This window comes from Engystomops pustulosus, chromosome 5 (genome assembly GCF_040894005.1).
Source record: "Engystomops pustulosus chromosome 5, aEngPut4.maternal, whole genome shotgun sequence".
Taxonomy (NCBI): domain Eukaryota; kingdom Metazoa; phylum Chordata; class Amphibia; order Anura; family Leptodactylidae; genus Engystomops; species Engystomops pustulosus.
The window spans coordinates 4,119,958-4,146,376 of NC_092415.1; the positions used below are offsets into that span (position 1 = coordinate 4,119,958).

The 26,419-nt window shown below is 47.1% G+C and overlaps 1 protein-coding gene across 5 annotated transcripts in view; it reads right to left on the minus strand.

Moving 5' to 3' along the window:
• LOC140132370 (cytochrome P450 2C20-like) overlaps positions 1–26,419 on the minus strand; it is a 60,389-nt gene that overhangs the window by 3,360 nt on the left and 30,610 nt on the right. For 2 of the 5 annotated variants that reach the window (XM_072151054.1, XM_072151053.1), the window contains exons 2-8: positions 22,589–22,770; positions 6,017–6,179; positions 5,274–5,414; positions 3,862–4,022; positions 3,018–3,191; positions 2,640–2,781; positions 1,519–1,706 (exon numbers count right to left, since the gene is read on the minus strand). In XM_072151054.1, coding sequence (XP_072007155.1) covers positions 1,519–1,706; positions 2,640–2,781; positions 3,018–3,191; positions 3,862–4,022; positions 5,274–5,414; positions 6,017–6,179; positions 22,589–22,765 — 1,146 coding nt within the window. In that variant the 5' untranslated portion in view covers positions 22,766–22,770. Of the gene's footprint in view, positions 1–1,518; positions 1,707–2,639; positions 2,782–3,017; positions 3,192–3,861; positions 4,023–5,273; positions 5,415–6,016; positions 6,180–22,588; positions 22,771–23,120; positions 23,253–26,419 lie in introns of those variants that run through there. The other 3 variants (XM_072151052.1, XM_072151056.1, XM_072151055.1) reach the window with 3 other exon arrangements.

Consider the following 26,419-nt stretch of genomic DNA (forward strand, 5'->3'; position numbering starts at 1 on the left):
TCCCCTTCTGCTCCGCCCTGTACTCTAGCCCCAAAAAGTATAATTCCCCATCTCTCCATATCCCCCTCACATTGTGTGCCCCCAGCTCCCTGTCACATTGCAGCCCTTATGATACTGTTCCCCCTTATAGTAAAGCCCCCTCTTATTGTGCCACCCCGGCAGGTCTGGTTACTTACTTTAAATGGTTAAAAATAGACACGGGTCAATCGAGTTCAACCAAGGAAGGGAAGGGATTGGAGGAGGAAGGGATTTAGGGGAAACAATTCCATGTGACATAACCATCAATGTTATTTCGGTGTAAACGGGGAGGAAGGTTTCATGGTACCTGGGGTAAGCCATGCACCAAGCTGTTCCCCACAACCTCATAGGTATCAATGTTCTGCTCAGTCCCCTCCATTCCTGATATATCTCCCTTTAAGAGTTTAGGACAAACATCTTCTTATTCTTATCTCTCCCAATTTATGACATAAAGGGAGTCAGGAGGTCTCCATACACAATAGACAGAACCCACACCCATTCTAGATTCAGTAGGACAGTTCTAGGTGGTGGATGGTAGGTCCTGACCACTGCAATTACCTCAATTTACCACTAGGTGGAGCTCGCTGTAAAGGAATTGTTAGAGTGCGGTCACACAGGGTTTGTATTGAATTCGCCTGGGGGGTATGTGTGTTTCCATCGAAACACATGCGATCGGTAATCAGCACCTAGTGCAAGACACCGCATTCTGGTTATTGATACGATAAGTTTTTTTCTCTGAAATTTTCCTATAGGGGGAATATAAAAAATTAGTTACCCTCCATGCACTTTAATAGGGTTGGTGATCTGTGCCTTTAAGACGGGCTCTCACCCTTCTTCTGTTGCTTACCACATGATGTCCTCCTTTCCAACAAGACGAGGGGTCTCTGTGGCTGCTCCTCCTCCCCTCTAGCTCTTTGTAGAGGCGCTCAAGCTGTCCCTTCCTCCCTTCCTCCCTCTCTCTCTATATTATTGAGTTTTTTTGTTTTCGTGATGTTTTTCCTTTGTATTTTAAAGTTCATTTCAAGTCCCAGCAGGAGGAATGGTGGAAGATGTGAGATGGTGGTTGCTCGGTTGGCTGACTTGCCAGCTGGGAGTCTAGCTGGGAATACAGCATCCAGGGCTCAGAATTGTGTTATAGTATCTCAAGTGGCCGATTTTCTGAATATTATGGGTTAATATATATATAAAAAATATAGCTGTTACCGAATTTTTCACCCACAGGAAGCCTCTGTCATTATTATAAGGTAACTTATACTGTTACTTTACTGATATTTGTGTTATCGGTAATTTATTGGTTTACATAAGGTGTTGTGTTGCCCTCCAGACTTTGTGTGAAAAACATGTCCACCAGCACAATGCTAAAAACCAAGTGTGAATGTGGCCTTAGTTCAGCTTATTGTTTACTGTCCACACTGACACATTGTAGCAATCCTTCAGTTGTATGATCGGGCCCAGGTGTACACAACATTAATCTCTGTGTAATGTAAGGAAATTCTGTACCTTTGGGATTATATAACCCCTGAACTTGATGTCTTCAGTGACTGCGTGGAAAAGTGCGGTTGGTGCCAGGTCCAGAACTCTCTGTATTTCATGGACAACAGCATTTGTGTACGAGAGCTGAGGCTTGTCCGTGATCTCAGGAGGACGCAGAGACTTTGTCACCTCATCAATCTCATGCTGCACTTTGGCTGTGAGACAAGATGAGATCAGGCAGGTGAATAGTGAGTGCAGCTCTGGGGTATAATACAGGATAAGTAATGTCATGTATGTACACAGTGTCTGCACCAGCAGCAGAATAGTGAGTGCAGCTCTGGGGTATAATACAGGATGTAACTCAGGATCAGTACAGGATAAGTAATGTCATGTATGTACACAGTGACTGCACCAGCAGCAGAATAGTGAGTGCAGCTCTGGAGTATAATACAGGATGTAACTCAGGATCAGTACAGGATAAGTAATGTCATGTATGTACACAGTGACTGCACCAGCAGCAGAATAGTGAGTGCAGCTCTGGAGTATAATACAGGATGTAACTCAGGATCAGTACAGGATAAGTAATGTCATGTATGTACACAGTGACTGCACCAGCAGAATAGTGAGTGCAGCTCTGGGGTATAATACAGGATGTAACTCAGGATCAGTACAGGATAAGTAATGTCATGTATGTACACAGTGACTGCACCAGCAGCAGAATAGTGAGTGCAGCTCTGGAGTATAATACAGGATGTAACTCAGGATCAGTACAGGATAAGTAATGTCATGTATGTACACAGTGACTGCACCAGCAGAATAGTGAGTGCAGCTCTGGGGTATAATACAGGATGTAACTCAGGATCAGTACAGGATAAGTAATGTCATGTATGTACACAGTGACTGCACCAGCAGCAGCATAGTGAGTGCAGCTCTGGAGTATAATACAGGATGTAACTCAGGATCAGTACAGGATAAGTAATGTCATGTATGTACACAGTGACTGCACCAGCAGCAGCATAGTGAGTGCAGCTCTGGAGTATAATACAGGATGTAACTCAGGATCAGTACAGGATAAGTAATGTCATGTATGTACACAGTGACTGCACCAGCAGCAGAATAGTGCGTGCAGCTCCGGGGTAGATTCCTACCTTGCACTTCTGGATAATGGGCCATGAACAGGAGGCTGAACTTTAGCGTTGAAGCTGTTGTCTCGGTTCCTGCTGCCAAAAGTCCTACAACGGACATGAGAAGACTGGTGTCACAGAAATCAGGATCTGCCTCATGTTCCACCTGAGGAAAAGCAGAATATTTGGTCAGGGGGGGTCATTATTACACGGCTCATGTCCTCATCATCACTAGGAACAGAACGGGGGGGAACCCTGGGGATGAGATGATGCCCCATAGAATTCAATGGACAATCTCTTGGGGGCATTAAGGAGGACTCGTGGTCCCAGTTATCAGACATCACCCCTTTGGTCCCAGATCACATAGGCTATGACTCTCCTGACCCTCCTGGATCCCATCACCTCCTTTATCTTCAGCAGGTTGTAGTCTATGAAGTCCCGCGGTGACTCCGCATTGAACGTCTCCTTGTGATGCTTTATGTACTTGGTCACAAACTCCTGGAGAAATTCACTTTCTTTAAAGACTTTATTTCTTATGAACGGGACCTTCAGAAAAATCGGGGCAACGTTGCAGAGCTGGAAAGAAGGGGAACAAGGAGACAAGACATTAGGGTGATCTCTATGAATGAAAGACCCAACAGGGAACCTTAAGACCTGGGAGACGGTAAGTAGGGCAAGTCGGGAATCCATTCAGCCTCAATAATGACTTCTCAGCTGGAGTTATTGAGATCTGGGCAGAAATTCCGTTAATAACAAAATTCTTGGTGGTTGTGGTAGATAATGATTAGAGATATAGAGAGCACAGAGCACAGCAGTGTGAGGACACACCCCAAGTGCACTTGGAGAAGCTGCAATCCTGGAATATAAAGCCATGTTTCACAGTCCTGCTGCTACTAACAACATACACAGAGGTCTGACCTCTCCAGGAACAATACATAGCACTGGCTGCAGTCTGTCTGGTCATTTCACTCCTGAAGGTTTAGGTCAGGGAATCAGTTAAAGTGGTTTCCAGTATGAAGATATAGGTAACTTATCTATAGGATATCACCAATACCGATCAATATAACTCAGGCCAGTGCTGAGACTAGAAGTCTCCCGGAGCAGAGCACTGAGCTAGAAGAACTGCTCCGCTGCCTGTATGGTGGCCAGTGCCATGTACTGCACAGTGGGATCACATCTTATTATGTGATACTATTTACAGACCTGCAATGCTTGGAGTTTACTGAAAAATATAATGATAGACAACCGTGCTTAGAGGAGCCACGATCCCTCTGATGTGCCTGGATGTGGACTGGAGGAGCTCCTGCAGCTGCTTGTCCTGGTAGTTGAAGTGTTCTCCAAACAGCACCGAGCTGATGATGTTCCCCACAGCGCTGGCCGTCAACATCACCGGGTTAAAAGGTTTTCCTGCAGAGAGAAAACAATAAGGTTGTAATGTGACCATCAGTCTCTCAATCACGGCCAGTCTCTCAGAGCCACGGCCAGTCCTGAAGACATAACCAGTCTCTGAGCCACCACCAGCTTCCGAGTCATGAACAGTTTCCAAGTCATCACCAGTCTATGAACCACAACTAGTGTCAGAGCCATCTCCAGTCTCTGAGTCACCACTAGTTTCCGAGTCACAAACAGTCTACAAATTACTTCAAGTCTCCAAGTCACCAGATGTCTCCTGTAGAGAGAGAACAATAAAGTTGTAAAGTGCCCACCAGCTTCTAAGTCTCAACTGGTTTCTGAGTCACCTCCAGTCTCCAAGTCACCACCAGTTACGGAGTCATCACCAGTCATAACCAGTCTCTGAAAACAACCAGTCATGGCCAGTCTCTTAGTCACCACCAGTTTCCAAGTCATCACCAGTCATAACCAGTCTCTGAATCACGGCCAGTCTCGGAGACATAACCAGTCTCTGAACCACCACCAGGTTCTGAGTCACAAACAGTTTCCAAACTGTCATCACCAGTCTACGAACCACAACTATTCTCAGAGTCTTCTCCAGTCTCTGAGTCACCACCTGTTTCCGAGTCACCACCAGTCTACTCATTACTTCTAGTCTCCAAGTCACCAGTTGTGTCCTGCAGAGAGAGAACAATAAAGTTGTGAAGTGACCATCAGCTTCTAAGTCGCCTCCAGTCTCCAGGTCACCTCCAGTCTCCAGGTGACCTCCAGTCTCCAGGTCACCTCCAGTCTCCAGGTCACCTCCAGTCTCCAGGTCACCTCCAGTCTCCAGGTCACCTCCAGTCTCCAGGTCACCTCCATTATTCAGGTCACCTCCATTATTCAGGTCACCTCCATTATTCAGGTCACCTCCAGTCTCCAGGTCACCTCCAGTTTCCTAGTTACCACCAGTATCTGAGTTACCACCAGTTTCCAAACTACCACCGGTCTCTGAGTTACCTCTAGTCTCCGAGTCACCACCAATCTATAAGCAAAACTAGTCTCTGAGCCACCCCCAATGTCACCACAAGTGTCCCAGTTACTACCAGTATCCGAGTCACTGCCCGTTTCTGAGTCCACACAAGTCTCAGAGTCACTTTACCTCCTTACGGTCAGATTGTGTCCTAAGGGACTAAATAAAAAAGCTCAGATGACTCATAAAAGGCGCCGGGTTCCTCATGGACTTCCACGGACAGGGAAACCCCTCTTGTTGGAGGTGACACCCACCTTCTGTCTGGGATACAGCCTCGATGAGGTACTTGGACTCTGCCAGGACTCGCGTCTCCATGGTTTTCTTCCCCATTCCAAAATTCCTGAGTGAAGTCATATTGAATCGGCGGATCGAGCGCCATCGTGGTCCATTTATACCTACAGACCAAAGAACATGGAAGTATTAACCATCAGGTACATGATATTAGTTGTGTTTTGGTGGCTCATGTCTCCCTTGATGATTACAAGATTGCTACTCCCAATGCAATGCCGAGAGCACAGAGCACAACAGTGTGAGGATACACCTGGAATAGACTACATTCCTGGAATATAAATTCAAATATCACAGTTCTGCTGCTACTAACAACAAACACAATGGTATGATAACACATCTCTCCAGGGACAATACATAACACTGGCCACAGAGAGTTTGAGGACTCTTTCCACAGATAATGCATACTACTGGTTACACAGAGCACAGCAGTGTGAGGACACTTGGTGAAGCTACAATCCTGGAATATACATCACAGTCCAGCTGCAACTCAAATTTCTGAAAAAGAGTCCTGCAGATTGTGGGATGTCCCAAGTCCTGGTGTGATGTCAGAGCTGTGCCGAGTGCTCCGACTAATCAGATGTCTCTCCTGTATTGGCCCTTGTTGCTCACCCATAGTCTGCAGCTCCATCCCCCTCCTCCCTCTCTGGCACAGTAATATTCTACACTGATACTTTGCACCGAGCTCGTGCACATTGTGTGGTCTCACCGTATCCCTTGGTGGAGTGGTAGAGCACAGGGATGATGGGGCGAGCGCTGAACTGCTCAGCGTGGTTCACCAGGGCGTCTTTCACCGTCTCGTAGCCGCACAGAACGACCACCGGATCTGACATCTTCCAGATGGTGAATATTGAGCCGTATTTCTGGCTGAGCTGGAGAGAAAGGAGACATAAATCACCAACAATAAGAGGAATAAAACTATTGATGGGAAAGACACCTACTCCATAGCTCCATGTCCCTGTAGTGGCCGGAAGTTGTAACCACATCCAATGTACAATTCACTTTCAATAGCGGATCATCAGGAGAACTATAGCGGATCATCAGGAGAACTATAGCGGATCATCAGGAGAACTATAGCGGATCATCAGGAGAACTATAGCGGATCATCAGGAGAACTATAACGGATCATCAGAAGAACTATAGCGGATCATCAGGAGAACTATAACGGATCATCAGGAGATCTATAACGGATCATCAGGAGAACTATAGCGGATCATCAGGAGAACTATAACGGATCATCAGGAGAACTATAGGGGATCATCAGGAGAACTATAACGGATCATCAGAAGAACTATAGCGGATCATCAGGAGAACTATAGCGGATCATCAGGAGATCTATAACAGATCATCAGGAGAACTATAGCGGATCATCAGAAGAACTATAGCGGATCATCAGAAGAACTATAGCGGATCATCAGAAGAACTATAGCGGATCATCAGAAGAACTATAGCGGATCATCAGAAGAACTATAGCGGATCATCAGGAGAACTATAGCGGATCATCAGGAGAACTATAGGGGATCATCAGGAGAACTATAGGGGATCATCAGGAGAACTATAGCGGATCATCAGGAGAACTATAGCGGATCATCAGGAGAACTATAGCGGATCATCAGGAGAACTATAGCGGATCATCAGAAGAACTATAGCGGATCATCAGGAGAACTATAGCGGATCATCAGGAGAACTATAGCGGATCATCAGGAGAACTATAGCGGATCATCAGAAGAACTATAACGGATCATCAGAAGAACTATAGCGGATCATCAGAAGAACTATAGCGGATCACAGGAGAACTATAGCGGATCATCAGGAGAACTATAGCGGATCATCAGGAGAACTATAGCGGATCATCAGGAGAACTATAGCGGATCATCAGAAGAACTATAGCGGATGATCAGAAGAACTATAGCGGATCATCAGAAGAACTATAGCGGATCATCAGGAGAACTATAGCGGATCATCAGGAGAACTATAGCGGATCATCAGAAGAACTATAGCGGATCATCAGGAGAACTAAAGCGGATCATCAGAAGAACTATAGCGGATCATCAGGAGAACTATAGCGGATCATCAGAAGAACTATAGCGGATCATCAGGAGAACTATAGCGGATCATCAGGAGAACTATAGCGGATCATCAGGAGAACTATAGCGGATCATCAGGAGAACTATAATGGATCATCAGAAGAACTATAGGGGATCATCAGGAGAACTATAGCGGATCATCAGAAGAACTATAGCGGATCATCAGAAGAACTATAGCGGATCATCAGGAGAACTATAGCGGATCATCAGAAGAACTATAGCGGATCATCAGAAGAACTATAGCGAATCAGAAGAACTATAGCGGATCATCAGAAGAACTATAGCGGATCATCAGGAGAACTATAGCGGATCACCAGGAGAACTATAGCGGATCATCAGAAGAACTATAGCGGATCATCAGAAGAACTATAGCGGATCATCAGAAGAACTATAGCGGATCATCAGGAGAACTATAGCGGATCACCAGGAGAACTATAGCGGATCATCAGAAGAACTATAGCGGATCATCAGAAGAACTATAGCGGATCATCAGAAGAACTATAGCGGATCATCAGGAGAACTATAGAGGATCATCAGAAGAACTATAGCGGATCATCAGGAGAACTATAACGGATCATCAGGAGATCTATAACGGATCATCAGGAGAACTATAGCGGATCATCAGGAGAACTATAACGGATCATCAGGAGATCTATAACGGATCATCAGGAGAACTATAGCGGATCATCAGGAGAACTATAGAAGATCATCAGAAGAACTATAGCGGATCATCAGGAGAACTATAGCGGATCATCAGGAGAACTATAGCGGATCATCAGAAGAACTATAGCGGATCATCAGAAGAACTATAGCGGATCATCAGAAGAACTATAGCGGATCATCAGGAGAACTATAGCGGATCATCAGGAGAACTATAGCGGATCATCAGGAGAACTATAATGGATCATCAGAAGAACTATAGGGGATCATCAGGAGAACTATAGCGGATCATCAGAAGAACTATAGCGGATCATCAGGAGAACTATAGCGGATCATCAGAAGAACTATAACGGATCATCAGAAGAACTATAGCGGATCATCAGAAGAACTATAGCGGATCACAGGAGAACTATAGCGGATCATCAGAATAACTATAGCGGATCATCAGAAGAACTATAGCGAATCAGAAGAACTATAGCGGATCATCAGAAGAACTATAATGGATCATCAGAAGAACTATAGGGGATCATCAGGAGAACTATAGCGGATCATCAGAAGAACTATAGCGGATCATCAGGAGAACTATAGCGGATCATCAGAAGAACTATAGAGGATCATCAGAAGAACTATAGCGGATCATCAGGAGAACTATAGCGGATCATCAGAAGAACTATAGCGGATCATCAGGAGAACTATAGCGGATCATCAGGAGAACAATAGCGGATCATCAGAAGAACTATAGAGGATCATCAGAAGAACTATAGCGGATCATCAGGAGAACTATAGCGGATCACCAGGAGAACTATAGCGGATCATCAGAAGAACTATAGCGGATCATCAGGAGAACTATAGCGGATCATCAGGAGAACTATAGCGGATCATCAGGAGAACTATAGCGGATCATCAGAAGAACTATAACGGATCATCAGAAGAACTATAGCGGATCATCAGAAGAACTATAGCGGATCACAGGAGAACTATAGCGGATCATCAGAAGAACTATAGCGGATCATCAGAAGAACTATAGCGAATCAGAAGAACTATAGCGGATCATCAGAAGAACTATAATGGATCATCAGAAGAACTATAGGGGATCATCAGGAGAACTATAGCGGATCATCAGAAGAACTATAGCGGATCATCAGGAGAACTATAGCGGATCACCAGGAGAACTATAGCGGATCATCAGAAGAACTATAGCGGATCATCAGAAGAACTATAGCGGATCATCAGAAGAACTATAGCGGATCATCAGGAGAACTATAGCGGATCATCAGAAGAACTATAGAGGATCATCAGAAGAACTATAGCGGATCATCAGGAGAACTATAGCGGATCATCAGAAGAACTATAGCGGATCATCAGGAGAACTATAGCGGATCATCAGGAGAACAATAGCGGATCATCAGAAGAACTATAGAGGATCATCAGAAGAACTATAGCGGATCATCAGGAGAACTATAGCGGATCACCAGGAGAACTATAGCGGATCATCAGAAGAACTATAGCGGATCATCAGAAGAACTATAGCGGATCATCAGGAGAACTATAGCGGATCATCAGGAGAACTATAGCGGATCACAGGAGAACTATAGCGGATCATCAGAAGAACTATAGCGGATCATCAGAAGAACTATAGCGGATCATCAGGAGAACTATAGCGGATCATCAGGAGAACTATAGCGGATCATCAGGGTAACTATAGCGGATCATCAGGAGAACTATAGCGGATCATCAGGAGAATTATAGCGGATCATCAGGGTAACTATAGCGGATCATCAGGAGAACTATAGCGGATCATCAGGAGAACTATAATGGATCATCAGAAGAACTATAGCGGATCATCAGGAGAACTATAGCGGATCATCAGAAGAACTATAGGGGATCATCAGGAGAACTATAGCGGATCATCAGAAGAACTATAGCGGATCATCAGGAGAACTATAGCGGATCATCAGAAGAACTATAGCGGATCATCAGAAGAACTATAGCGGATCATCAGTAGAACTATAGCGGATCATCAGAAGAACTATAGCGGATCATCAGAAGAACTATAGCGGATCATCAGTAGAACTATAGCGGATCATCAGGAGAACTATAGCGGATCATCAGAAGAACTATAGCGGATCATCAGAAGAACTATAGCGGATCATCAGGAGAACTATAGCGGATCATCAGGAGATCTATAACGGATCATCAGGAGAACTATAGCGGATCATCAGAAGAACTATAGCGGATCATCAGAAGAACTATAGCGGATCATCAGGAGAACTATAGCGGATCATCAGGAGAACTATAGCGGATCATCAGAAGAACTATAGCGGATCATCAGAAGAACTATAGCGGATCATCAGGAGAACTATAGCGGATCATCAGAAGAACTATAGCGGATCATCAGGAGAACTATAGCGGATCATCAGAAGAACTATAGCGGATCATCAGAAGAACTATAGCGGATCATCAGGAGAACTATAACGGATCATCAGAAGAACTATAGCGGATCATCAGGAGAACTATAACGGATCATCAGAAGAACTATAGCGGATCATCAGGAGAACTATAACGGATCATCAGGAGAACTATAACGGATCATCAGAAGAACTATAGCGGATCATCAGAAGAACTATAGCGGATCATCAGAAGAACTATAACGGATCATCAGAAGAACTATAGCGGATCATCAGAAGAACTATAGCGGATCATCAGGAGAACTATAACGGATCATCAGGAGAACTATAGCGGATCATCAGAAGAACTTTAGCAGATCACAGGAGAACTATAGCGGATCATCAGGAGAACTATAGCGGATCATCAGGAGAACTATAGCGGATCATCAGGAGAACTATAGCGGATCATCAGGAGAACTATAGCGGATCATCAGAAGAACTATAGCGGATCATCAGCTTATTTTTGCATCTCCATTAGAGATGAGCGAACACTAAAATGCTCGGGTACTCGTTATTCGAGACGAACTTTTCCCGATGCTCGAGTGCTCGTCTCGAATAACGAACCCCATTGAAGTCAATGGGAGACTCGAGCATTTTTCAAGGGGACCAAGGCTCTGCACAGGGAAGCTTGGCCAAACACCTGGGAACCTCAGAAAAGGATGGAAACACCACGGAAATGGACAGGAAACAGCAGGGGCAGCATGCATGGATGCCTCTGAGGCTGCATAATCGCACCATTATGCCAAAATTATGGGCAACAGCATGGCCATGACAGAGTGACAGAATGAGGCTGGATAGCATCTAAAACATCCAATAATTGACCCTGACACTATAGGGGACGGCATGCAGAGGCAGCGGCAGCAGCGGAAGGCTAGAGAGTGTCATGGCGACATACCCTAAATGGACTCAGGCTTCAAACCAATGGGTGGCAGAGAGGAACCAAAGGAGGTGAGCAAGAAGCGCTCAAATAATATCGGTACATGATAAAAGTTTGCCAGTATATTTTGTGGATTACACAGCAGGGTGGCGACAAAGTTAACATGGAAGCCATGAAAACAACCCAAAATTCTGCCTGACACAGCTCGTTTGATAAGGGGACCATGTATGGAGGCAGTGAACTAGTAGTAGATTAAAGGTGCTGCAGTTAAAACTATGTTAGTTGGTTCTTGGCATGGAGCTGGCGCTCCGCTGCCAGGCGAGCTTTCGCCAATCCAAGCCCCTGTCTATAGGCTACTCCCCAAACAGCACTTCTAAGAACCTTTTGTATAAGATCAAGTGTAGTAGCGTTCTTATAAGTTTAGGATATGGCGGGTGAGGGGAATGTAAACAGATGCGCAAGAAGCGCTGAAATAATATCCCTAAATGGTAAAAGTTTGCAAGTATATTTTGGGGATTACACAGCAGGGTGGCGACAAAGTTAACAACTTTGATGTGGAATGCCCTGTAATAGCTCTTGGGCGGTGTGCCTTTTATCGCCTAGGCTCAGCAGTTTCAGCACCGCCTGCTGTCGCTTAGCGACGGCACTGCTGCTGTGCCTAGAGCTACCGACTGATGGCGCCATGCCCACGGATGGTAATTCGGAGGAGGAGGAGGTGGAGGAGGGGTGGGAGGAGGTATAGTAGGCCTTTGAGACCTGGACCGAGGTAGGCCCCACAATTCTCTTCGTCGGCAGTATATGACCAGCCCCAGGGTCAGACTCGGTCCCAGCCTGCACCAAGTTAAGTGTAGTAGCGTTCTTATAAGTTTGGGATATGGCGGGTGAGGGGAATGTAAACAGATGCGCAAGAAGCGCATGATGCGCATGGAGCTGGCGCTCCGCTGCCAGGCGAGCTTTCGCCAATCCAAGCCCCTGTCTCTAGGCTACTCCCCAAACAGCACTTCTAAGAACCTTTTGTATAAGATCAAGTGTAGTAGCGTTCTTATAAGTTTAGGATATGCCGGGTGAGGGGAATGTAAACAGATGCGCAAGAAGCGCTGAAATAATATCCCTAAATGGTAAAAGTTTGCCAGTATATTTTGTGGATAACACAGCAGGGTGGCGACAAAGTTAACAACTTTGATGTGGAATCCATGAAAACAACCCAAATTTCTGCCTGACACACCTCGTTTGATAAAGGGACGATGTATGGAGGCAGCTATATGGACGACTTTTGGAGGTAGCAATGGAGACAACGTGTGGAGGCTGCTATGGAGACAATTTAATTTGGATAGTGCCTGTATGTGGCAGTCCCAAACATTTTTCAAACCAGAGGAGCAGGTAGGTGGCCCTCCAGTAAAATGGGATAGATTGAGTGCCTGTATGTGGCAGTCCCAAAAATGTTTCAAACCAGAGGAGCAGGTAGGTGGCCCTCCAGTAAAATGGAATAGATTGAGTGCCTGTATGTGGCAGTCCCAAAAATTGTTCAAACCAGAGGAGCAGGTAGGTGGCCCTGCAGTAAAATGGAATAGATTGAGTGCCTGTATGTGGCAGTCCCAAAAATTGTTCAAACCAGAGGAGCAGGTAGGTGGCCCTGCAGTAAAATGGAATAGATTGAGTGCCTGTATGTGGCAGTCCCAAAAATGTTTCAAACCAGAGGAGCAGGTAGGTGGCCCTCCAGTAAAATGGAATAGATTGAGTGCCTGTATGTGGCAGTCCCAAAAATTGTTCAAACCAGAGGAGCAGGTAGGTGGCCCTGCAGTAAAATGGAATAGATTGAGTGCCTGTATGTGGCAGTCCCAAAAATTTTTTAAAACAGAGGACCGGGTAGGTGGCCCTCCAGAAAAATGGAATAGATTGAGTGCCTGTATGTGGCAGTCCCAAAAATTGTTTCAAACAGAGGACCGGGTAGGTGGCCCTCCAGAAAAATTAAATGCATGAAGTACTATAGCAAGAGCCAGTGGGCCCTGTCAAAAAATAGCCATTTTCCTCTGCTTTACTGTACAAAGAGGAGGAGAAGGAGGAAAATGAGGAGGAGGAGGAGGAGTGGATCAATTATTCAGGTTGAGCTTCCTTCACCTGGTGGAGATTGGAAATTCTGAGAAATCCAGCCTTTATTCATTTTAATAAGCGTCAGCCTGTCAGCGCTGTCAGTCGACAGGCGCGTACGCTTATCGGTGATGATGCCACCAGCTGCACTGAAAACCCGCTCGGACTAGACGCTAGCGGCAGGGCAGGCAAGAACCTCCAAGGCGTACAGCGCCAGTTCGTGCCACATGTCCAGCTTTGAAACCCAGTAGTTGTAGGGAGCTGTGTGATCATTTAGGACGATGGTATGGTCAGCTACGTACTCCCTCACCATCTTTCTGTAAAGATCAGCCCTACTCTGCCGAGACTGGGGACAGGTGACAGTGTCTTGCTGGGGTGACATAAAGCTGGCAAAAGCCTTGTAAAGCGTACCCTTGCCAGTGCTGGACAAGCTGCCTGCTCGCCTACTCTCCCTCGCTACTTATCCCGCAGAACTACGCCCTCTGCCGCTAGCGCTGTCAGAAGGGAAAAACTGTTTCAGCTTGTGCACCAGGGCCTGCTGGTATTCATGCATTCTCACACTCCTTTCCTCTCCAGGGATGAGAGTGGGAAGATTTTGCTTGTACCGTGGGTCCAGGAGAGTGAACACCCAGTAATCGGTGCTGGAATAAATTCTTTGAACGCGAGGGTCACGGGATAGGCAGCCTAGCATGAAATCTGCCATATGCGCCAGAGTACCAACGCGTAAGAATTCACTCCCCTCACTGGCCTGACTGTCCATTTCCTCCTCCTCCAACTCCTCCAACTCCTCTTCTTCTGCCCATACACGCTGAACAGTGAAGGACTCAACAATGGTCCCCTCTTGTGTCTCGCCAACATTCTCCTCCTCTTCCTCCTCATCCTCCTCCACCTCCACCTCCTCCGATATGCGCTGAGAAACAGACCTCAGGGTGCTTTGGCTATCAACAAGGGAATATTCTTCCCCCGTCTCTTGTGACGAGCGCAAAGCTTCCGACTTCATGCTGACCAGAGAGTTTTTCAACAGGCCAAGCAGCGGGATGGTGAGGCTGATGATGGCGGCATCGCCACTGACCATCTGTGTTGACTCCTCAAAGTTACTCAGCACCTGACAGATATCAGACATCCACGTCCACTCCTCATTGTAGACTTGAGGAAGCTGACTGACCTGACTACCAGTTCTGGTGGAAGTTGACATCTGGCAGTCTACAATCGCTCTGCGCTGCTGGTAAACTCTGGATAACATGGTCAGTGTTGAATTCCACCTCGTGGGCACGTCGCACAACAGTCGGTGAGCGGGCAGTTGGAGGCGGCGCTGCGCTGCCCTGAGAGTGGCAGCATCTGGGCTGGACTTCCTGAAATGCGCACAGATGCGGCGCACCTTCGTGAGCAAATCAGACAGATTGGGGTATGTCTTGAGGAAACGCTGCACTATCAGATTTAACACATGGGCCAGGCATGGCACATGTGTCAGTCTGCCGAGTTGCAGAGCCGCCACCAGGTTACGGCCGTTGTCACACACAACCATTCCCGGCTTGAGGTTCAGCGGTGCCAGCCACAGATCAGTCTGCGCCGTGATGCCCTGTAATAGCTCTTGGGCGGTGTGCCTTTTGTCGCCTAGGCTCAGCAGTTTGAGCACCGCCTGCTGTCGCTTAGCGACGGCACTGCTGCTGTGCCTAGAGCTACCGACTGATGGCGCCGTGCCCACGGATGGTAGTTCGGAGGAGGAGGTGGAGGAGGGGTGGGAGGAGGAGGAGGCATAGTAGGCCTGAAACACCTGGACCGAGGTAGGCCCCGCAATCCTCGGCGTCGGCAGTATATGAGCAGCCCCAGGGTCAGACTCGGTCCCAGCCTCCACCAAGTTAACCCAATGTGCCGTCAGCGATATATAGTGGCCCTGCCCGGCAGCACTCGTCCACGTGTCTGTGGTCAGGTGGACCTTGTCAGAAACGGCGTTGGTCAGGGCACGGATGATGTTGTCTGACACGTGCTGGTGCAGGGCTGGGACGGCACATCGGGAAAAGTAGTGGCGGCTGGGGACCGAATACCGAGGGGCGGCCGCCGCCATGAGGTTGCGAAAGGCCTCGGTCTCTACTAGCCTATAGGGCAGCATCTCCAGGCTAAGCAATCTGGAGATGTGCACATTAAGGGCTTGGGCGTGCGGGTGGGTTGCACTATATTTGCGTTTCCGCTCCAGCGTCTGGGGTATGGAGAGCTGAACGCTGGTGGATGCTGTGGAGGATCGTGGAGGCGACGATGGGGTTTTTGTGCCAGGGTCCTGGGCAGGGGGCTGACTAGCAGCTGACACAGGGGAAGGAGCAGTGGTGTGCACGGCCGGAGGTGAACGGGCTTGTTGCCACTGAGTGGGGTGCTTAGCATTCATATGCCTGCGCATACTGGTGGTAGTTAAGCTAGTAGTGGTGGAACCCCTGCTGAGCCTGGTTTGGCAAATGTTGCACACCACAGTCCGTCGGTCATCCGGTGTTTCCTTAAAGAACCTCCACACTTCTGAAGATCTAGCCCTCGCCGCAAGAGCCCTCACCACGGGAGCTTCACTAGTTGACAGTGGCGCTGATGCACCAGCTCTGGCCCTGCCTCTCCGTCTGGCCCCACCACTGCCTCTTCCAACCTGTTCAGGTCGAGGACTCTCCTCCGTCTCAGAAGCACTGTGTTCACCCGGCCTCTCAACCCAGCTTGGGTCTGTCACCTCATCATCCTCCGATCCCTCAGTCTGCTCCCCCCTCGGACTTCCTGCCCTGACAACAACTTCCCCACTGTCTGACAACCGTGTCTCCTCATCGTCGGACACCTCTTTACACACTTCCACTACGTCAAGAAGGTCATCATCACCCACAGACTGTGACTGGTGGAAAACCTGGGCATCGGAAAATTGCTCAGCAGCAACCGGACAAGTGGTTTGTGACTGTGGGAAGGGTCCAGAAAACAGTTCCTCAGAGTATGCCGGTTCAAATGCCAAATTTTCCTGGGAGGGGGCAGACTGGGGGGGAGGAGGCTGAGGTGCAGGAGCTGGAGGAGTGGGGATTTCGGTGACATGGGTGGACTGCGTGGAAGACTGACTGGTGGTGGACAAATTGCTCGAAGCATTGTCAGCAATCCACGACATCACCTGTTCGCACTGTTCGCACTGGCCTCAACAGTGCTCTACCACGAGTCCCAGTAACTTCAGACATGAACCTAGGGAGTGTAGCTCTGCGGCGTTCCCCTGCTCCCTCATCAGCAGGTGGTGTCTCACCCCGCCCAGGACCACGGCCTCTGACCCCTGCAGTAGTTGGACGCCCACGTCCCCGCCCTCGTCCTCTACCCCTAGCCCTCGGGTTAAACATTTTTAAAATGAGAGTTATAACTTTTTTTTTTTTTTTACTTCTTTTTGTTTTTTTTGGTGTTTTTTTGTGTTTTTTTTTTTTTTTGTGTTTTTTGTTTTTTTTTGAGTTTTTAAAACCAAACAATCCTATCCTATTGCTATGGCTATTTTCTAGCCAAGTATCAAAGGAAGCACACTACTATGCCAGATGAGATGACACTGAGTTATTGCCTAATAGAAATCCAACCCCTACTGAATTTTGCCACTTCGGCCTTTGCTATGGATATGTGTGCCACTAAGAGCTAAACACAACGGTAGCAAGTCCCCCTGCTAATTCCTCACAAAATGGTAAAAGATGCAAATTAAAATAAAAAAAGTAGAACGTTATTGTAGCCCTAAGAAGGGCTGTTGGGTTCTTTGAGAATCACTCCTGCCTAACAGTAAGCTAATAGAACACCCTAACGCTTTCCCTGAGCAGCAGCAGCTCTCTCCCTAGCGGCATCCAGAGACAGAATGATCCGAGCAGCGCGGCCAGCGGCTAGTCTATCCCAGGGTCACCTGATCTGGCCAGCCAACCACTGCTATCGACGTGTAAGGGTACCACGTCATGCTGGGTGGAGTGCAGAGTCTCCTGGCTTGTGATTGGCTCTGTTTCTGGCCGCCAAAAAGCAAAACGGCGGGAGCTGCCATTTTCTCGAGCGGGCGAAGTATTCGTCCGAGTAACGAGCAGTTTCGAGTACCCTAATGCTCGACCGAGCATCAAGCTCGGACGAGCATGTTCGCTCATCTCTAATCTCCATTGCTCAGATCACTCACAGCCAATACATATTGGGGGGGGGGAATTCATTCTGCATTATACAATTATAGATCAATCACACTCCAATTGTAAGTAAAAGTTTCATCACATCTGTTTGCTGTTGGTGAATCAGAGCAATCAGGATTTGGAAACCCGTTTTGCTCTGGTTCTCCCAACTTGCACATAAAGGGGCGTCCCATGCAGAGTCGGACCGTGCACAACATTTATTCCTGCGATTCGCCAGGATTGTGTCACACGCTCTATGGGAAAAGTGCACCAAAAAAAGGTGCTACACACTTCCCGAGCAGCGCAGGAGGCGTCAGATTAATGAAGACCCGGCGCCATTTCTGATGGATCCTCTGCCATCCGGCACTATACACAGGACACTGCACATAGTACTGATGAATGTCCCCCAATGTGTGTTATGTGCTGTGGTGTGGTGACTGATGGTGACTTGTCTGGGTGAAAGGCAAACCCCATAGTTATCAGGTCTTCCCAACACACAAATCAAAGTCCAGACCCACAGAGGCGAAAGCACCAGACCCTTCCTGCAGGCACAATCCCTCCAGCTTTACTGAGGTGAAGACCAGTGTCAGGAGGCTGCCGGTAAAGCTTTACTGTAGACTGATGACATCACACAGTACATGGTCTTATAGTCTAATATAATCTGCCTAAAAGTATTCTCTGCTGGTTCAGGGTCTGCACAGATGTTCCTCATCTCTATTATAGAAAGTGGTACAACAAATCTCACCACCCCCGTTATTCTGAAAGCAATCATTTACTTGTAAAAAATTGTATCTATATTGGATAATACATCAGGCTTTAGTTTTAACTTTTTTTATACATATTTTTACATTTATTTTTTATAGATGTTTATTTTGGAATTTGTTAACATTTTTTTTGTCATTTTCAAAATGTCCAAAAACGGGAATAAAAATATCTTTAAAATATTTAATTTTTTACATTAGAAAGTGCCAGAGCAGATTTGGGCTTTTCTTTGTCTAGGATGAGGCTCAAAGCTGCGGTCAGCGTTATTGGTAATGCGGTTAGGCTGTTATAATCAGAAGACCATGATGATCATACAGGGCCGGTTCTAGACAAAGTGGGGCCCTGGGCAAAACTAAAAGTGGGGCCCCAAAATAAAACTATTTTATGACCAGTCACAGTCAGCAAGAGGCTCCCTTTAGTAAGGTAAAACAAACTGTAATATGGGAGAATTTTATAGGAGATGATAAATGATAGGGAGATTTATGGGCAGCACGGTGGCTCCGTGATTAGCACTACAGCCTTGCAGCGCTGGTCAACATCTGCAAAGATTTTGTATGTTCTCTCTGTGTCTGCGTGGGTTTCCTCCGGGTCCTCCGGTTTCCTCCCACACTCCAAAAAATTTGGGGAGGGGGACCGATATTTTCTGAAAGCAGACACTTGCCCCATTTTCAAAATTGCATCAAAGATTTTATAGACATCGGCGCCTTCATGCAATTTTGATTCAAATTGAAACATTTTATTAAAAATACTTAAAATTTGACTTTGATGGCAAAAAATTTGATCCAAACAGAAAATATTTACCTTCACATGTCCTAAATGTAATACATGGACATTTGTAGAGTTCACAAATGTGCCCTATTGATATGTTCACATAAATAAATCCACATAATATCACTATAAGGGTACATTCACACGCGGTATGCCCGCCGTGCGGGCATACCGCCGTGTGCTGGAGGTGAGGAGGGGGTGACCCCTCCTCCCTCCATAGGAAATAGCGGCACACGGCCGCACATCCGCCGAAAGATAGAGCTTGCTCTATCTTTTTGCGGTGTGCGGCCCGGATCGGTGCCACACATGTGTGGCACCGGATCCCCGCCGTGCCGCTATTGCCGTCTATGGGGACATACATGCGGCCGCAAATTTGCGGCCGCATGTACGGCCCCGCAGACGGCAGTGTGAATGAGCCCTAACTGTAATAACTAGATATCTGCTTTTCAGCTAGACATTTTTAGACAGTCACAACCTGCAAAATATATCAATAAAACAGAATAAAAAGTAAAGGCGCCATAAAACCTATAGAATTTTGAAAGCAGACAACCAGGCGATGCATTTGGCAATTAACATTCAAAATTTCCTCTAAAATATGTACAAATCCAGATACTTATATAAAGAAAATCTACTTTCCTAAACCAGTAAGATGTGAGGAGATCATACAGACCCCAGATGTGTATATTCACCAAAATATGCAGCAAAGGGAACTGCAGAAAATTCACACAGATGTATCACTGTCTGTTCCTTACACAATGGTCCCCCAAATAAATAACTATATATCCATAAACCTCTCTAATGAGATAATAAAAGTCACGTTTAGATGTCGCCAATGTATTATCACAATAACAGAGCCCTCCGTGCTTCATAAGAATGAGAGTGAGAACGTCATAACATCGGTGTAAATAATGGAGGATGATGGGAAATAAAAACTTTATTCTAGGACATGTGTGTGTTTGCTGTTACATATAACTTTATGGACATGTTCTGGTCGCGGTGTAGTCACATTAAGCGAAGAGGATTGAATGTTCATCGTATCAGTCAATTTTCCCAACAAAAAATAACTATCACAAAATAAAAGGGAATAAGAGAGAATGGGCCACATTTATCACTTTTGTGCGCATAGGTGTAGTAGTTGTGCCTAAATTCTGGTGCACTGTTTTCCAGAATTATCACAAGCTACAACCATCTGTGATAAGGTAATTTCCTGCCTCTTATTAATCACTTTACTTTAACACAGTTTAGGCGCAATTTTGGCGTAATGTTAGATTCGGGCACTTACATGTCATCCTGCTACAAGCTCCTCTCTGCTTCTCCCACAGCCCAGAATGCAGATAACACTCACAGCAGCACCCAGGTGTGTGACACCCTGCACCCAGTGACCTCCTCAGCAGCACCCAGGTGTGTGACACCCTGCACCCAGTGATCTCCTCAGCAGCACCCAGGTGTGTGACACCCTGCACCCAGTGACCTCCTCAGCAGGGGCTTCTCCTGGAGGGGATCCCCCAGTGCTGGTCTCCTGCTGCACCCCTGTAATTCTGCACAATATCCCCCTCAGACACACTGGTGATACTGTGCAGAATGACATGGGGGACACTTGTCTGTACTATGTGCAACATTCTGTAACGTTCTCTTCTCTCTTGCTTTGAGCTCAGGATTCTGCAGAATGTTTTGTAAATAGAAGGTGATGAACTGTAAATAGAGTCTGCAGCTCCTGTCTGCAGAGTATCTCATGTCTGTATTATCTGTACTAGTGTCTGCAGAGTATCTCATGTCTGTATGATCTGTTCTAGTGTCTGCAGTGTCTGGATGAGCTTTTCTGCTAGAAATGAGCTGTTCTGCAAAAGGGCTCAGTGCTTTCTTCTCAGTTAACACCAGCTCCGGGCTGGAGTGTTTTTGCGCCCGTTTTTGCGCCTAAATGAAAAGTCGCAAGTGATGAATATCATTAGGCGCATCAAAACATCTGGATTGCTAGGATAAATGAGGGAAAGCTGGTTATTTTTGCTGCACAGCTAGCATTTAGTCACATTTAGTCGCAAAAATGGCACAAAAAATGGTGCGCCTGAATGAAAAGGCGCAAAAACAACAGAAAAAAACGATTGATACATGTGGCCCAAAGTGTGTTCTTAGATTTGCATAGAGAAGGGTTAAAAACATGAATATTAGTTGATATTATCCCTTCTCAAAATGTAGTACTAGAAACATATAAAGTGAATATTTCCATTATCTGTGAGGTGCAGCAGCTCCTGAGTGCAGCAAATGCTCCCGCAGCCTGATGGCTAAGAATCTGGAGGGGGGGGGGTACACTTCAGGGGGCTGTATCTCTGGTTCTGTGACTCATAGAACCTCACTTCTTATTTCCTATGAAAGAAGAGAGTCTCCTCTTTTATATGAATCTAAATGTGTTTCTAAAATGCAGAAAAACGGAGATATTAACTGTTAAACTGCTGTCGGAAGTTATATTTATATATAAAAATGGCACCTGATATTCTCACTTTAAACCTGAATATCTCTGGATCCATAGCACCTAGAAACACAATTCAAGATTCATTTGAAAGAAGAGATTCTCCCCTTTCTCCCTGGGGGCCCTGGGCAATTGCCACCTTTGCCTACCCATAGCGCCGGCCCTGTGATCATAGAACCAGTCCAGTCCTTCCACACATTGGGGCTCATTTACTAAGGGGGTCATTTACTAAGGGTCAGTCGGATGCACTTTCGTAGGGTTTCCCGAATATTTCTCTTTTGCCCTGAATTGCCCCGGGTTTTTGGCGCACACGATTGAATTGTGGCGCATCAGCGCCGGCTTGCATGTGACAGAAATCAGGCGACACAGACGTCGGATAACCCGACTTATTTCGGACAAACTGCGGAATTTAAAAAAGGAAATGTGTCGCAAGATCAGCACTCACATGCACCAGGAAGAAGCAGGTGAACTCCGGTGGACCTTGGCGCAGCAACGACACATGCAGGAACTCGAACGTACGATCTTAGTGAATTGCGCCGGACCCGAATCCTTGTCGGACAACGCACCGCGGGATCGTGACTGGACCGGGTAAGTAAATGTGCCCCATTGGGCCACATTTATCAGAACCAGTGCAGTGTGTAGTAGGTGCAGTGTCCTGTGTAGTGTGCAGGGGGCGCCAGATTCAGGATTCACTGTGCATATTCTTCATGAATCTGGCGCCCCCTGCTGCTTGGGAAGTGCGCACTATTATTTTTGTTGCATCACTTTGTTGATGCTGAAGAATTGTGTCGCACGTCAGTAATAAATGTGGCGCAGGGTCCGGCTGAGCAGTAACAGACCCTTTAGCTGCGTGTTTCTCTCTTGTCGGACACAGAGCAGCCGCAACACAAAACTGGCGCAGACACTTTATAACTACATGTACAAGCAGCTTCCACGTTCTTTCTAGTGCAATGTGGCCCTATGACTCCGGTACCCAGCATGCACTGTGCCCACTGCAGGACACTTACCTCTGTTAAGTTCTTGGCGGCATGTCTTAAGTCCATGTACTTGGGGGTCCCCAGGATAGGGATCGGGGTGGGTCCCGGAGGCAGTGACTGGTTTCCATGCTGTTTGGACCATGAGAGGAGAATGTAGAAGGTGAGGAGGAAGATGAGGGATAGAGCGAGGATGGTGGACAGATCCATGGCTGCTGTGGATGGACACATACAGGAGATCACATGATCGCATTCCCTTCTGTACTAACACAAGTTATAGATCATCATGAAGTGTCACATAATTGTAACAGAGAAGTCACCAACACAGAAATGATTGATACATTGTCACAGATACAGAAGTGATACACAAATAATCCTCGTCCCCACTAAGAACAATCTGTAAGTATCTCCTGCTGGTGCCGTGTCTGCTCTGTGGGTGCAATGAGAGACACATCATCCCGGCAAAGCAATAATTCCTGTGCTCCGAGCTGAGACCAGAAACACCAAAAACTGCTCTAAACTGTTTACCAAGTGTGAACACGGCTCTACTGTGCCACTCACTTACCTCTGTCTCCTCCGCACTGCTGAGTTCTGATCGATCAGTGAGTCCAGTCCGGAATATATAGTTTACAATAAGCTAACGATTAACCCTTCGGTCTGCAGCCCAGATCCCACATTCCAGTCTGTGCTTACATAAATGACACCACATCCCCCCCCCCCTACTCACAGGTTACACCAGACTTTCTTGTTTTGTATGAATGTGTTGTTGTTGCAGGACACATATAGCTGGAGGACTCATATACACCTGCTGTATACAACGGCTCCGGACACTCTGGATAATGTATCGGGTCAGGACTGTGGCTGATCCATGGGGAGCTGCACCTGCACCAGCAATGTTGAGATGAGCCGGATTTTCACATGGAACTGAAAACATTGGGGCACATTTACTAAGAGTGTGGGAAACTGCGCCAAAAGTTCTCTGCCCGTATATAACTCACTTTCCCCTCCCTCTACCTGATGTAATCTGACACACTGGATGGGGAAAGTGCTCCTGCACAGTGTAACAGCCTGCAAACCTGTGGCACACAGGGGCATTGGTAACCCTTTAGGCTCATTTAGCATCATTTTAAAAGTTGATACTAGAAGGAAGGGGCCATGGATAACAAATTTAAGAAGATTCGCACAGTCCCGGTGCCTGGATCTACGAGTCCCTGGTGTATGAGGATGGATTGTGCTGGGAGATTCATCTCCAGACCCTGCACACAAGGGAAATGTATTACTGCCGGTATCTATAGGTTTGGGAGACCAAATGTCTATGAGATTCCCCAAATCTATTTAAAGAGCAGATCCGCTCCCTATAAAGATCCCTGCAGCGCTCTCTGACCTCCGCTCCAGGGAGTTCAGCCGAGTTCTTGCTGATCAATGTTTCCAGTCCAGAAGATGTTTTACATTAAGCTAATGATTAGCTCCTGGATGATTGATCTCTGATACGTTGTGGCGGCTGGAGAACAGTGTGATCTTATGGAGAAACATCCACAGCATCTTTTTCCAGCCGTCTCCTAAATCCCTGCATTAGTTCCACCTGTTCCTTCTCTGTATATTGGGGGCCCTAAGCTCCATCTATTTTACCAACCAGAAAAGGTGCAGCTTGTACTTAGGATAAAAAGCTGCAGAGGAGAAAATGGGCCTAACAGGGATGCACCAGCCATGAGCCAAGTTGAGCCTCTTGCCTCAGGCAGCACCACCTTCAACAAGATGGGGGCATCATCGGGGGCACAGTCTCCTGCTACAAAGCAGGACCTAGTATTGTATTGTAGTATGTAGCGGCCCACATTTACTAAGAACAGTACAGTGGGGGTCATTTACTAAGGGCCCGATTCGCGTTTTCCCAACGTGTTACCCAAATATTTCCGATTTGCGCCGATTTTCCCTGAATTGCGCATGCGATCGGATTGTGACGCATCGGCGCTGGCATGCACGCGACGGAAATCGGGGGGAGGGGGGCGTGGCCGAACGAAAACCCGTCGAATTCAGAAAAACCACCGCATTTAAAAAAAAAATTGGTCGCACGGGCCATACTCCCATGCACCAGGAAGAGATGAGTGAACTCCGACGCAACTCGGCGGACCTCGGCGCAGCAGCGACACCTGGTGGACATCGGGCGCAGGATCTTCATGAATCGCCGGAAGACCCAAACGCTCGTCAGAGAAGCCGCCACTGGAACGCAAATGGGCCGGGTAAGTAAATGTGCCCCAGTGTGTACTATGTGCAGTGTGTACTATGTGCAGTGTGTACTATGTGCGGGGGAGGGGGGGTACTATGTGTACTATGTGCAGGGGATGTACTATGTGCAGGGGGTGTACTATGTGCAGTGTCCTCTGTACTATGTGCAGGGGGTGTACTATGTGCAGTGTCCTCTGTACTATGTGCAGGGGGTGTACTATGTGCAGGGGGTGTGTACTATGTGCAGTGTCCTCTGTACTATGTGCAGGGGGTGTACTATGTGCAGGGGGTGTGTACTATGTGCAGTGTCCTCTGTACTATGTGCAGGGGGTGTGTACTATGTGCAGGGTGTGTACTATGTGCAGGGTGTGTACTATGTACAGGGGTGTACTATGTACAGGGGGTGTACTATGTGCAGTGTCCTCTGTACTATGTGCAGGGGGTGTGTACTATGTGCAGGGGGTGTGTACTATGTGCAGGGTGTGTACTATGTACAGGGGTGTACTATGTACAGGGGGTGTACTATGTGCAGTGTCCTCTGTACTATGTGCAGGGGGTGTACTATGTGCAGGGGGTGTACTATGTGCAGGGTGTGTACTATGTGCAGGTGGTGTACTATGTGCAGGGGGTGTGCTATGTGCAGGGTGTGTACTATGTGCAGGTGGTGTACTATGAGCAGGTGGTGTACTATGTGCAGGTGGTGTACTATGTGCAGGGTATACAATGTGCAGTGTGTGTACTATGTGCAGGGGGTGTACTATGTGCAGGGTGTGTACTATGTGCAGGTGGTGTACTATGTGCAGGTGGTGTACTATGTGCAGGGTATACAATGTGCAGTGTGTGTACTACGTGCAGGGGGTGTACTACGTGCAGGGGGTGTACTATGTGCAGTGTGTATTATGTGCAATGTGTACTATGTGCAGGGTGTACTATGTGCAGTGTTTACACTATGTGCAGGGGGTGTACTATGTGCAGTGTCGTCTGTACTATGTGCAGGGTGTATTATGTGCAGTGTGTACTATGTGCAGGGGGTGTGTACTATGTGCAGGGTGTGTACTATGTACAGGGGTGTACTATGTACAGGGGAGGGGTGTACTATGTACAGGGGGTGTACTATGTGCAGTGTCCTCTGTACTATGTGCAGGGGGTGTGTACTATGTGCAGGGTGTGTACTATGTGCAGGGTGTGTACTATGTACAGGGGGTGTACTATGTGCAGTGTCCTCTGTACTATGTGCAGGGGGTGTACTATGTGCAGGGGGTGTACTATGTGCAGGGTGTGTACTATGTGCAGGGGGTGTACTATGTGCAGGTGGTGTACTATGTGCAGGGGGTGTACTATGTGCAGGGGGTGTACTATGTGCAGGGGGTGTACTATGTGCAGTGTGTATTATGTGCAGGGTGTACTATGTGCAGTGTTTACACTATGTGCAGGGGGTGTACTATGTGCAGGGGGTGTACTATGTGCAGATTGTGTACTATGTGCAGTGTGTACTATGTGCAAAGTGTACTATGTGCAGTGTTTACACTATGTGCAGGGGGTGTACTATGTGCAGGTGGTGTACTATGTGCAGGTGGTGTACTATGTGCAGGGTGTACTATGTGCAGGGTGTACTATGTGCAGGGGGTGTACTATGTGCAG